We start from the raw sequence: 13,166 nt of genomic DNA, 5'->3' as shown, positions 1-13,166 counted from the left end.
GCTTCTGACATGCAGCTTTTGTGTCAAATATAGTCTGTGCTTCGAAGCAGTGCCTTGCTGGTCTTCCCACCCAAAAGAGACTTGTCCAGAGCTACCTGGTCCCCATCCCTGGGAAGACAGGCATCTTAGAGTAGTAACACACAAAGAGGCTTTCCCCCTTTGTTTGTTTGCTGTCTATTGAAACCTTCCTTGGAGGAGGAGTTGTCAGCAGTCCTGCCATGGGAGTGAGATTGTTTGTTTGAGGGATCGACGAGCTTCTTGCCTGTGGTCTTAGCTGGCCAGTGAAGACCTTCTGCTTGGCAGCCTTTGAGACTGCCTGGTGATACAACAGCAGAAGCATAAGGCTAGGAGTAGGGCTTTCTCCTAGCCCTGATGTGACTTCACTAATAGCTCTTTACTTGGAGCTGCTTATCACTGTAGCAACTTATTTGCATACTGGTTCAAACAATCCTGACTGTGGGGACGTTCACTCCTGGCTGTTTATGGAGAGGGATTTTTGAAGAGAAGGAATTCACTTCACCAAAATGTGGAGGTCTTCATACCCAAGACCTGTGTGGTTACTGTGTCAGAACTCTCCTGCAGTACTGTGGCTTTCTTGTGCTCTCACACTGGAAGCTTTGCAGAGTTTTTCACATCTTAAGGCAACAAAACTTTGTCCCAGGGTGCAGAACTTGTTCTCACTTAGCACATTTTCAGCTCTTCTGCGTTATTGTAACACTCTCTTTCAAAAGCTTTTGTTAAGCATGGTTTGGGCCTCTGTTGTTTGTCAATAATGTCTCTGATTTTCTGATGATTCTCTAAAACATTTTCTGATGCATTTGAGGAGGTGACAATGTCCTTGCCCTTGTTTAATTTGGCTGTGTGGGGCTTGGAGTAGCATATAGTAAGAGGTGTGGCTCTAACTGATCCTAAGTTTTGCCTCTTTCCATCCTCTCTTTGATGAAAATCTGAGTTGGGAGTCTTTGCTTTCCTCACCTGGGTGCCTGCAGCTTCACATTTTGGACACATGCTGGAAACCCATTTGCAGCTATCTCAGACAGAGGTGAAAGGAAGGGGTTTTGTTTCAGGTTCTTTAGGGAACCTGAAAATAGAACTGCTGGGTTTGCTCTGGGCTGTGGTTGGAGCATTTTATCTGGAATTTATTGTGGAACAGACTCTCCAGGAGAATTTGCTGCTGTTGCTGCCTGCCTATGGAACTGTTTGCTAATAACAGCAGTGATAATATTCAGAGCAAGGGCCACTTAATTTGGGCTGTTCTGGCTTGTTGAAACATGAAAATATGCAGGGAGAGAAGTGTGATAGAGCCTTTCTTCTGTGGTGTGGCCTCTTCTGATTGCAGCTGGCAAATCTGGTGAGGAAAGTGTGTTAATAAAGCAAATGGTCACCTTGCTGCAGGGCCTGCTCTGTGCTGTATGCTCCGTGTTAAATGGCACTTAGAGCAGCTTACAGCCTGAGAAAAGTCTGCACTAAAATCTGGATGCTTCAGCTGATTTCACTCTGGATTAACTTTTCTGGTCTGGGCACACTGGTCAAGCAGTGCCTGCTACCCTGAGCTGCCTAGCTGGGTGGCCTGGGCAAATGACCACCAGGCATGTGCAGGTAGCTGCCCTGTGCTCCAGGAGCCAAGCAGATCTCTCCTCCCTCCTTGTCTGCGTGCTGATGCTCACTTCCCTTGCTATTTGTTTATAAAACTGTGACTTACTCTGCAGATCTTTAAGCCACCAAGTCCCTTTCTGAAGTGTCTGAGGAGAGTTGATCAGCATTGCCTGTCCAGTAACTTGAGCTGTGTCTCCACAGTAGGATGTTTGCTGCCAGGCTTAATTCAGCACCTCTCTCTCAACACAGGATAACAGCAATGCTTCCAAGACACTGTGCTCCTGAGTGAAAAGAGAGCCTTTTGCTGCCTTGCACTAGGAGAATGGCTTGGGCTTCCTGTGGAATGGTCTGTTTCCAGAGGCAGTGCATTGGTTTGGGCTTTTCCCCTACCCTACAAGTAAAATTCCAGAGCTTCTAGCTTGCTTACTCTTCTTACACTTTTCATCCTGGGCTTAATAAATTGCTAGCATTGGCAGCTGCTGACTGAGGAACATGTTACTAATTATCAGAAATGTGTGGGGAAGAAAGCTTTAATACTCCTATGTTATTAAATTGCAGCTTCTCCCTTTGGAATGGCCTCTGTTGCAGATCTTTTCAGGCCCTTTCCATACATGGGAGGATAGCACAGGATCATGAAGTACTTGGTAGCAGTAAGCCTCTTACAATATTAGCACCAGGCATGGTGGAGTTAGATAATGGTTGGACTTGATCTTAAAGGTCCTTTCCAACAACAACAACAAAAAACCCCCAAGTATGATTCTGTGTGAGGAATGAGTTAAGAACAATAGGCAAATACAAAAGGTCAGATAATCCTTTGAGCTCATTTTGACTTCTGTTGTATCACATCATTTGCAATGGAAGACAGTTTGTGCTTGGGTGCTTCGCTGGCTGTACAGCTGGGGAGGTACCAATGTTGGAATTCTAGGGTCTGGGAGGGGGAAAAAAGAAAGACTGGCTGGAGAATGCAGTTTGGGTGCAAGGCAGCTTTCAGAGAGTCACCCCTTGATGCTCACAGTGTGGAAAGCCCTGGGGTGGGAGCATGGTAATGCAATCAGCAGGTTTACCTTTGGGTCAGAGATCAGATTCTCCTGCTTCCATCAAGTGCCAGAGCCACCTCTGTAACAGGCAGTGACTGAGAGCTGTGTGGAGAAGCCTGTGTCCCTCCTGTGAAGATTGCAGTCAGACTGGGGGAGTTTGGGTTGGGTTTGGTTAGCCCATTGGTACACACCGTTGGAAAAGCCTTGCCTGGTTGGTTCTTCTTTGGTTAAAGTCTTGTCTGTGGGCTGGTGCTGCTCCTGTTGGTAGTTCAGGTGACTGGATTATACAAGGCATGAGTCAGTGTGGAGGGCCCCACAGCACCACTGCAGTTGCCCAATTAGGATGGATGCTTTCCCAATGACATGTAGTCATCATCTGTTTGATGACAGCGTTCTGCCAACACCATTTTGGCAGCAGGTCTGAGTCAAGCACTTACCTTCTCCTCCTGCCTGATGTGTGTGCTGGGGCAGGGGCTGGCTGTATCCCTGGGGTCTGGGGAGGTGGGATGATGATGAGGTACAATTGGTTCTGTACCTTGTTTTCCACCAGCTCTGATGCTTCTCTGAATCACAGCTTTGCTCTCCTTGGCAGAAAACCTTTTCCTTCTCCTGTCAGTGTTCCTAGCCAGCCAGGGGAGCTGCAGTAGTTTCTTCCCTCTGCTGGTCATGGCTTTAGCCAATCTGGGAAATCATTCTAGCTCCCAGGAGGGAGCTGCCCTGTCACTGTCACCAGTGTTGACCTGTGGCTGAGCACATCTGAAGCAGTCATGTAGGAGAGAGGGGTATGTGCAGACATGTGTCTGCTGTTACTCCTTTGCAGTGAGCACTGTTGTGGCCCCTTAGGTCAGCTGTAGAATCACTTGGCATTAGTTTATGGCTTGGTGAAACAAACAAAGAAACCCTGGTTTGTGACTGCCTATTTCTTCATGATATTGCAACAGAGACAAAAGGTGTGAATAATGCTAATAAACTGGGGTTGCTTGGAGTTTTTCCCCTCATCAATCACAGGTATGTGAGAGCTGAGTGACTTGTTACTGTTGGGCTTTAAAAAGGAGATGGATGGAGTTGCATGTCCTGTAGTGAAGCAGCTAAACAAACTCTGGTGTGGAGTGTCACAAACTCCACATCAGAGCTTATTCCCTCAGTAGATGGAGAGGAAGTCAGGCAAGTACAGGACACTCAGGATAATGAGATAGAAGTTAATTGCTGTTTGAACAGGCTGCTGGGAGAAGCTCTTGTCTCTCCATGAAAAACAGCCTCTGTCTAAGGGGGGAGAAGAAGGTTTTCCAGAGATGACAAAGCAGAAGCAGAGCCTGCACACGTGGGTCTTACAGATCCTTGTTCCCAGTGGCTAAGAACAGTAGGCTGAAGGTTGCTTTGAGGATGAATTTAAGGGTTTCAGGCTTTAGCTCATATGCTCCTTACAGTAACAGGAGTGTCTGGCAAGGGTTTTTCAGCTAAGCAAGAAATGCTGTATGTGAAAAGAATGAACTGAGGGTAAAAACCCACTTTAAAGAGTCTCCAGGCAGTACTTTTGATCAAAGTACTGCAGTGGGAGCTTTGAGTTTCAGGGATTTGTGTTTGCTGGTAAGGGATATCCCAGAGTACAACAAAAGCTAGGACCACCTGGAGTTTCTGGGCTTTTTCAACACTCCCTGTCACTGTAATTGTACCCAAACTGTCTTCTGAGGGGGGCTTCGGGGGTCCTGAGTTCAGTAACACTAACACTTGCATATGAACCACACTAAAGCATCAGGCTAAACCCACACTCAAACATCTGTCTTATTTCTGTGTTTAGGTGGCTGTCAATGCACACATCCCTCCAGATTATCTGCTTAGGATCTGTGAGAGACTTGGACCCCTTTTAGACAAGGAGATCCCCCAGAGTGTCCTGGGTGTTCAGACGTTGCTCGGTGTTGGCCGCCAGTCTCTCCTGAGGGCAGCAAAAGGTAAGAGTCTCAACTGCTCTGCAACTGAATTGGATTCTGACAGGCACCCCCTGTGTGTTTCACCATTGTGTTACCTGTGTGTGTTTGCATGACCCTGGGCCATCTCCTGTGCTTGGCAGCATTCCTCACCGAATCCCACAGCATGTTAGGGGCTGGAAGAGACCGCGAGAGGTCATCGGACCAACCCCCTGCATCAGAGCAGGAGCACCCAGGGCAGGTCACACAGAACACATCCAGGCAGGTCTTGAATATCTCCAGAGGGGGAAACCCCACAACCCGCCCAGGACAGCCTGTGCCAGTGTTCTGTCACCCTCACAGGGAAAAGATGTTTCCTCCTGCTTCCATGGAACTTCCTATTCCTCAGCTTCCACCATTGCCCCTTGTGCTGTCATTGGGCATCACCCAGCAGAGCCTGGCTCCAGCCTCTGGGCTCTCACCCTGCACATCTTTACAAACATGAATGAGGTCACCTCTTAGTCTCCTCCTCTCCAGGCTAAAGAGCCCCAGCTGCCTCAGTCTCTCCTCGGAAGGGAGATGTTCCACTCCCTTCATCCTTTTGTGGCTCTTGCTGCAGCCTTGCTGTCATGCAGTTGCTGCTGGCTCTGGAGCACACCTTTCTTTGGCTGAAAACACCATTTGCAGCAGCTCTTGCCTGTAGTTGCCTGAATGTGTTACTTGCTTCCTCTGCCTCCCCTCCCCAGCACTCTGGTGTTTGTGTAAATGAGGTGGTGAGCTGCATTAGAGATTGGATCCATCTAAACTGCAGCCATTCTTTCATTTACACCTGCCTGGCTCTAGAAGAGCCCAGCAGTTTATATATTATGCTGGGCTGTTTTGCAGGCTAATTCCTTCCATTTGTTCCATTATTTGATTCCCTGGCTGTGCAGGCAGCTTGAAGGGCAGGCTGGGACTTGGGGCAGCATTTAGAGGATGGTAGGAGGTGAGACTGATTGTTCTGTGATTCTCCTGCTTGTCCTTGCTTGAAAGTTAGTTTGAACACAAGCCCCTGTGCCTTTCATGAGTAAAGCCCCAGCCCTGTTCCTTTTGAAAGCCTGCTCTGCTTGAGATAATGATCCCGAGAGTGCAGGTTGGTGTTACAGCTGACTAGATCTGAGAGCCATCTGCTATTGAAGAGAGTGGTTCCTCCCTTCCCTCCTCACTCCATGTCCCTGCCTCTTCTTCCCTGTCAGAGCCACAACTTATTTGATCCTGTGATGTGCTGATTCAGAGAGCTAATATGTTGCAAAAGGTGTTATTGCCCTTGTAGTGAATCAAATGAGCTCAGGGGAGGATGGAGTGCTGGAGGTGACGTGGGAGAGGAGCAGGGATGGGAGAGCAGGACCTTCCTGTTTCTGGGGCAGCTGAGCATTTAATTTACCACATCCTATGAAGTCACCCTCTGATGCTAACTGGGCCTGTGGCATTCTGCTGAGGCACTGGGCATCACCTGGAGGGATGTGCCACTGGCAGCCACTGCTCCTTATGCAGAGTTTTGGGGCTGAGTCTTGTTCTGCCAGGAATGGGCTAGAGAGTTTCAGGGTTTCAAGGAAGTCTGCAGAGAAACAGCCCTTCACTTCACATTCAGGATTCACCTGAGAAGAAAACAGCAACAAAATACAAAGAAGACAAACAGTTTTGGTGCAGGGAACCAGAAGTTTCTCAGGTGAATTAGGGAACAGAGGCTAGATTAATCACTGCAAGATGTAGTGCTTCCTAAACCATGTGATAAACTCACTGCAAAGAGATTCCTGCTAGATTGATGGTGGAGTTTCTTCACCTTCAGAGGAAGGTGCTGTGACATTGTGCTGCTTGGTGTGTAAATAACACTCAGGAATACCATCAAGCCTTCCTCACAGTTGACAGAGTGGATTTTTGTTCCTTCCAGTTGTGCAGCAGGGTGAAGTTTCCATTTACCATCAGTATTTAAAGCTATTTTCCTCTATTTTAGGAAGTCTGAGTGCTATTTTTAATGTGTATCATTGTAGTACCCTGTGGCACACTTTGGGTCTCAGGCAGGAAGGGGCTTTCAGGAGCCTCTTTGGGTCACGTAAGCTTCTGCACTTCATATTGAGAGCCCTAAAGGGTGATGCACAGACCCACCAATCTGTGGCACTAGCCTTCTGTTTCAGTCCTTACTCATTGTGGAAGCTCATTTCTCTCCTTTCCAGATGGCCAGAAATGGAAGAAATCCAGGTCTAATTTCTGAGGCACTCTGAACAGTCTCAGAAAAATCACTATTGTTCTGGAGAGAAGGCTCTCTGCAGCCAGTTGGCAGCAGATCGCTGGAGAGGCTTTAAAGAGACTGCATCAAACCAAAATAATCAAAAAACCCAGCCCCACACAATTTTTCTTGGGGGGGTGGGGGGCAAAGGAGAATCTGAAGGGAGGGCATATTGCCACCAACTGCAGGAAAACAGATTTTATTGAGGCAAGACCAAAAAAAATCCTCTCACTTCTCTCACTTGGAGGGAGCAAGCGTGTGCCTGTGTGCACAGCTCAGAAGAAGGAAGGCTTCTGTGTGGTGGGACTCAAAAAAGTACCCAAGTTTGGTCTTGCTTCCACACAAAGTGCACCCACTTTTTGAGTTCTCTTGTTCTGTCCCTCAGTTTTGACTCCTCACTCAGCACAACTCAAAGCTGAACCCATCCACAGCCATCCTGCTCAGGAGCTAGGAAGCAGAGTAGCAACTCTTGGGAGTCTCAACACTGACAAACTGTTTAAAAAGGCAAATCTTACTTTGGGCTGCTGGGAGTGGGTGCTTGATGCTCTTGGTTTTGAAGAGCAGAGGAGCTGGAGCTGGTTTGGCTGCTTGTTTCAGTAACCTGCTGTTCATCTTCCTGGTGCAGACTTCAGGCACACGCTATGGAAGGGATCTGCGTTTGCAGCCCTGCACAGAGGCCGACCTCCAGAACTACCTGTGAACTATGGGAAGCCACCAAATGTGGGTGAGTTCTGCCACATACCTGAGGTGGTTTGTTTCCTTTTGTGGTTTTATTACTTCTCCAGCTGAAAGGTGCTGCTGTGAAACGCTGCTGTGGGGCTGTGCTGATGGCTTTTGGGGCATTTCAGCATGTGTCAGGCCAAAGTTAAAAACCCAGGTTTCTCCCTGCCCACAGAATAGCATTCTTTGGATTGCTCAGGCTTGCATCTTCCAGGCCATGTCTACACACCTTACAGCATTGTGGCCATGTGGGAAAGCTTTCCTGTTTGGAGGGCAGCTTGCTGGAGTACTTTTTTTTGTGATACACCACTACATACAATTATAGAATGATTTTGGTTGGAAAAGGCCTTCCAAATCATGGAGTCCAACCCTCCCCTGACACTACCAAGTCTGGGGCTAAACCATATTGTCATAGAGTTGTTAGGGTTGGAAGGGGCCTCAAGGATCATCTAGTTCCACCCCCTCCTGCCATGGGCAGGGACACCCCACAGTAGATCAGGTTGCCCATGTCCCTTGGCATCAATCTCTGCATGTTTTAAACACCCCCAGGGATAGGGATTCAGCACCTCTGGGGAGTCTGTTCCAGTCTTTGAGAACCCTTTCAGTGAAGAATTTTCTTCTAATAATCCAACTTAAACCTCCCCTGGTGCAACCTGAGGCCATGTCCTCTCATCCTGTGACTTGTTAAGGCCAACACCCACCTCACTGCCCCCCCTTTCAATGGGTTGTAAAAAGTGAGAAGGTCTCCCCTCAAGCTCCTTTTGTCCAGACTAAACAACCCCATTTCCCTCAGCTGCTCTTCACCAGACCTGGTCTCCAGACCCTTCACCACATTCATTGCCCTTCTTGGCACCCTCTGCAGCACCTCAATGTCTTTCTTGTTGTGAGGGCCCCAAGAGATGCTTGTAAGAGGGAATGGGCATGGAGACAATCTTTTCCTTCAGGAATCTGACCAGAACAAAGAGCCTGGTTCCCAGGGAACTTTTTTTTTTGCCTGAAGAATTCCTTTGAGTTTGATTATGACAGAAACCAGACTGCTTGCAACACCCTTCTCCAGAAAGGAAATAATCAGCAGACCAGCACTGGTGTTGCTTCAGTTTCAGTTGTCCACACAGATAAAGGACTCCTATAAAACTCAGGTCTATGGAGGCCTTCAGCTTACAGATCATCAAAGAGCTCCAGCTTGTTTTGCTTGAGTTGGAAAGCATTTCCCTTGTATGGCCTGAACTTTCATTGACTACTTTTATGGCAAACAAATTGGATTCTTGCAGGCATGAATGTCAGTCCTGTTGGGTCCTGGCTTGGTTTGTATTAGGGGATTTTGTCTGAGTTTGCCCTGTGTTTGTGCAGCTGGAGAGCCCTTCCTGGCTGGTTAAGGGATGCATCCTGTGAGGATGATGATGACACTCTGCTGTTTTCCACCCTATGCTTCTGTGCTTTCTCATTGCTCAAAAATTCATCTTTGTCAGACACCAAGTGTCAAAGCCTGGGCTCTTTGTGGTTGAAATGGATAGGGTGCTTTGCATGAGCCCTGAGGTGTGCTGACAGCAGTGTGATGGAATAACCAAGTTAAATGTGGATCTTCTGTGTGTAAAAGGAGTGGCTGTGTGCCTGCAGCCAGTGCATGGGGAGCTGTTGGTACTGCAGAGCAGGGCTTGGAGGTGCTGGTGGATGAAAAGCTGGACACAAGTTCTCTCGTAGCCCAGAAGGCCATTTGTGTCCTGGGCTGCATCTTCAGCAGTGTGGGCAGCAGGTGGAGGCAGAGGATGCTGCCCCACTGCAGCACTCTGCTGAGAACCCTGCTGCAGGGCTGGGGCCAGCTCTGGAGTCCTCAGCAGAGACATGGCCCTGTTGGGGCAGGGCCAGAGAAGGCCACAGAAATGATGCCAAGACTGGAAGTCCTCTGCTGTGAAGACAGGCTGAGAGAGTTGGGGTTCAGCCTGAAGAGAAGGTTCTGGGGGGACCTTCTTGTGGCCTTTCAGTACTTCAGGGGCATGTAGGGAAAATGGGGATGGACTTCTAGCAAGGGCCTGTTGTGGCAGAAAAGGAGTGATGGTTTGAAACTAAAAGAGGGGAGATTTAGACTAGATGTAAGAATGGTTTTACACTGAAGGTGGTGGGACACTGTCCCGGGTCAGCTACAGAAGTGATAGATGCCCCATCCCTGGAAACATTCCAGGTCAGGTTGTTTGGGGCTCTGAGTATCCTGCTTGAGTTGAGGATGCCCTTGCTGACTGCAGAGGGGTTGGCCTAGATGACCTTTGGAGGTCCCTTCCAACCCAAACCATTCTCTGATTCTCTGCTTCTGCTTTGGTCAGATAATTTGAGTCATGCTGAGGACCTGCAAAGGAGAAAACCATTTGCAAGTACTAAAACTACTTCCAGTTCCTAATATCTCATATAAATATACATCCTGATGATTTCTGTGCATGTCTGTGTGTTTGTTCCTCTAGGCTGGCTCTGCAGTTCCTTTGTTGCTAGACCTCGGGCTGATGGATTGCAAACCCCCCAGATACACTCAGCTCCTGTAGGTGCATTTCTCTAAGGCCTCTTGGGTCAGTTCTTTAAGGTCTCTTCCAACCCCCCCCAATCTATGAGTTTGTCATTGCAGTGTGACAGAGGTCTGTGCTGCTAGCTTGGTGACTGTGCAGTGACACAGACACCAGGATGAGTTGGTTTGAGTGCTTTCTTGACAGCTGTTTTTTGAAGGAGTGCAAAGGTCTGAGGATGGAACTGGGTCTTTCAGAGCCAGAAGGGAATTCCTGACAAGTGTTGCTCCCTGAAGGAATCCAGCCCTCCCTCCTGGGGCCAGTTAGTGTGTATACAGACCCAAAGAAGAAGCTGACCACACTGAAGCTGTGCAGAGGGCAGAGCTTTGGTATTGGGATACCCTGTTGTGATTTCTGAGGTGGAAGTCACAAAACTTCGGAGTTTGCAAGCTGCATGCTTTGTAGCTGGGGAGCAGTGACAGCCACAGGTGCTGCAGTGTGTCTGTGGCTTGCTGCCAAGTACAAGCTGGTGAAGTATGCCCAACCTCGTTAGTATAGGGGTTTAATTGGGACTTCCTCTGCTCTGATGGCTGAGATTTGGCTTAGATGGGATGTTAGGAAGAAGTTCTTCACCATGAGGGTGGTGAGGCACTGGAGCAGGTTGCCCAGGGAGGTGGTGGAAGCCTCATGCCTGGAGGTGTTTGCAGCCAGGCTGGATGTGGCTGTGAGCAACCTGCTGTAGTGTGAGGTGTCCCTGCCCATGGCAGGGGGTTGGAACTGGATGAGCCTTGAGGTCCCTTCCAATTCCAATCCTATGATTTAGAGGTTTCTGGAGTTACATGCTGAGGGAGTTGGGCTGAAGTAACAGACACCCATAAGAGTGTGTGTTCCTGGGTGAGATGAAATGCTTGTGTCATTGCCTGGGTAGACTGGTTCTGCTTAGAACCAGCAGCCAGAAGTGTTCTTAGATCACTTCCCTTCCCCTGATAAGGATTTGAGTTGCCACTGTCAGGGTGTTGCTCTGCAGTGAGAATGGGATTGCCCTCCCAGCTGGAGGAGTCCCTTGCTGCAGGGCTTTGCCTTTCCAGCTGCTTGGGATGGGACCTTGTGGTTTGTATGCCAAAGCAAAAGGTCATGCACAGCCAAACTGGAGCAAGAAATCAGTGCTGACTTTCCCCAGCCTGTTTTTGCAGAGCTGGGAATCTTCTGGCTGGGAGAGTCCCAAGAAAGTGCTGACCTGTGGAAGTTGTGCTCAGGAATGTATTGTTTGGCTGCTCAGTCGTGGAGATGTGTGGTGATCTGCTGGGGGAGGAGAGGGATGGAAAATGCTGCCTGACTTCTGCTGCTGCTGACAGGATGCCATGGCAAATACAGTGAGGATGGTCTGAGAGCACCTCTGCTCTGAGGGCAGGCTGAGGCAGCTGGGGGTGTTCAGCCTGGAGAGGAGAAGACTCCAGGGGCCCCTCAGAGCTGCCTTCCAGTGCCAGAAGGGATCCTACAGGAAGGCTGCAGAGGGACTTCCCATAAGGGTGTCTAGAAACAGGACAAAGGGGGAATGGTTTGAAGCTGGGGCAGAGCAGGGTTAGACTGCAGCTGAGGAAGAAGTTCTTCAGTATGAGGGTGGTGAGTCTGTGGCACAGGCTGCCCAGGGAGGGTGTGGAGGCCTCCTGCCTGGGAGTGTTGAAGGCTAGGGTGGGTGAGGCCTTGAGCAGCCTGCTTGAGAGGTGTCCCTGCTATGGCAGGTTGGAGCAGATGGTCTCTGAGGTCTTTTCCAGCCTGAGCTATTCCATGATTTCAGACCAGTTCTTTGCACATGTTAGCAGTGCTATGTTTAGGACTCTTGGTGCCTTTCCAGTTAAAAGGCTGAGGGATTGGTGCCTAGCTCAGCAGTGGGAGTTACTCACAACAAACTCACTCTGAAACACTGCTTCCATTTTGCCTGAACTTCTTGCAGGCAGCACGAAGCAGATGAGGAGGAAGGTGCTTGGCCTTCTGTAGCTGGTGGCTAGAGCTGCTCTGAGTATGAACAGCTTTTTATGTTGGTAACTGTTGCTAGTGAAAGTTTGGAAGCAGAAGGTTCATGGCACAGTTTTGGGGAGCCAGCTCAGCTGGCTGGGAATGTGCAGTCAAGGTGATCCAGCTGCCTGCGGCCTGCCAAGCAGCAGGGCTCTGGTGAGGTTGGAAATCCCTGGTCTTTCTCTGCTGTAAATGAGTTCCATGCGCTCAGCAGCTATGAAATTTGGAACACTTTGTTCCTTTGGTGCTTTAGCTGGGCCTGGCTGGCTTTGTGGCCACACAGCCATGCTCTGATAAGCTGTGTTGCATGTGTGAGCCAACTGTTTGTTTCCCAGTGCTCTTAGGAAATCCAGACCTGGGTCTCTCGGGCACGCTGTGAGTGGAGCCTCCTCGGAGTGCTCTCTCTTGGGGTGGGGCCCCCAGCACAAGAAGGATGTGCAGAGAAGGGCCACAAAGATGGTCAGAGGGCTGGAGCATCTCTCCTTTGAAGGCAGGCTGAGAGAACTGGGGCTGTTCAGCCTGGAAAAGAGAAGGCTTCAGGGAGACCTTAGAGCTACACCAGTATCTGAAGGGCAGCTACAGGAAGCCTGGGCAGGATCTGTTTAGGAAGGCTTGGAGCAATAGGATGAGGGGCAGTGGTGTGAAACTGGAGCAGAGGAGATGTAGGTTAGACACCAGGAGGAAGCTCTTCATGAGAGTGGTGAAACACTTCAAAGACCAAGGGCTGTGAGAAGGAAATGCAAACATGCATGGATATTGCCACAGGCTCCTCTCAGGTGGTACCAGAAGCTGATGCTTGTGTGCCTCTGGCAGCCAGGGCTTTCCCCAGCAGGCCTGTGCTGGTGCTGAGGTGTGAGCAGGATGCTCCTGCCACAGGCTGAGGGACAGCAAGCCCTTCTTTCCTCCTGGCAGCACTGATGGCATCCAAGGGGCAGCCAGCTCAGCAGCTGGAAGTGAGGAGCTTCATCTGAGGAGGCATCCTCTCTGTTTGTGAACAAAACTGGATCACTTTTCTTACTGAGCAAGCTGGGTGTGCTGCCTCTCCTCACCAGGCTCCTGGGTGTGCTGCCTCTCCTCACCAGGCTCCTGGGTGTGCTGCCTCCCCTCACCAGGCTCCTGGGTGTGCTGCCTCCCCTCA

At 49.5% G+C, this 13,166-nt stretch overlaps 1 protein-coding gene across 1 annotated transcript in view; it reads left to right on the top strand.

The window, feature by feature from the left end:
• Positions 1–13,166, top strand: part of BRWD3 (bromodomain and WD repeat domain containing 3) — a 74,372-nt gene that overhangs the window by 5,469 nt on the left and 55,737 nt on the right. Inside the window, exons 5-6 of the mRNA XM_068157645.1 lie at positions 4,432–4,582; positions 7,429–7,527. Coding sequence (XP_068013746.1) covers positions 4,432–4,582; positions 7,429–7,527 — 250 coding nt within the window. The remainder of the gene's footprint in view (positions 1–4,431; positions 4,583–7,428; positions 7,528–13,166) is intronic.

Source organism: Melanerpes formicivorus, unplaced genomic scaffold (genome assembly GCF_026170545.1).
Source record: "Melanerpes formicivorus ecotype bairdi unplaced genomic scaffold, bMelFor1.0.p_v2 SCAF_37, whole genome shotgun sequence".
In the NCBI taxonomy this organism is placed as follows: Eukaryota; Metazoa; Chordata; class Aves; order Piciformes; family Picidae; genus Melanerpes; species Melanerpes formicivorus.
This window is presented reverse-complemented; position numbering and strand designations above follow the sequence as displayed.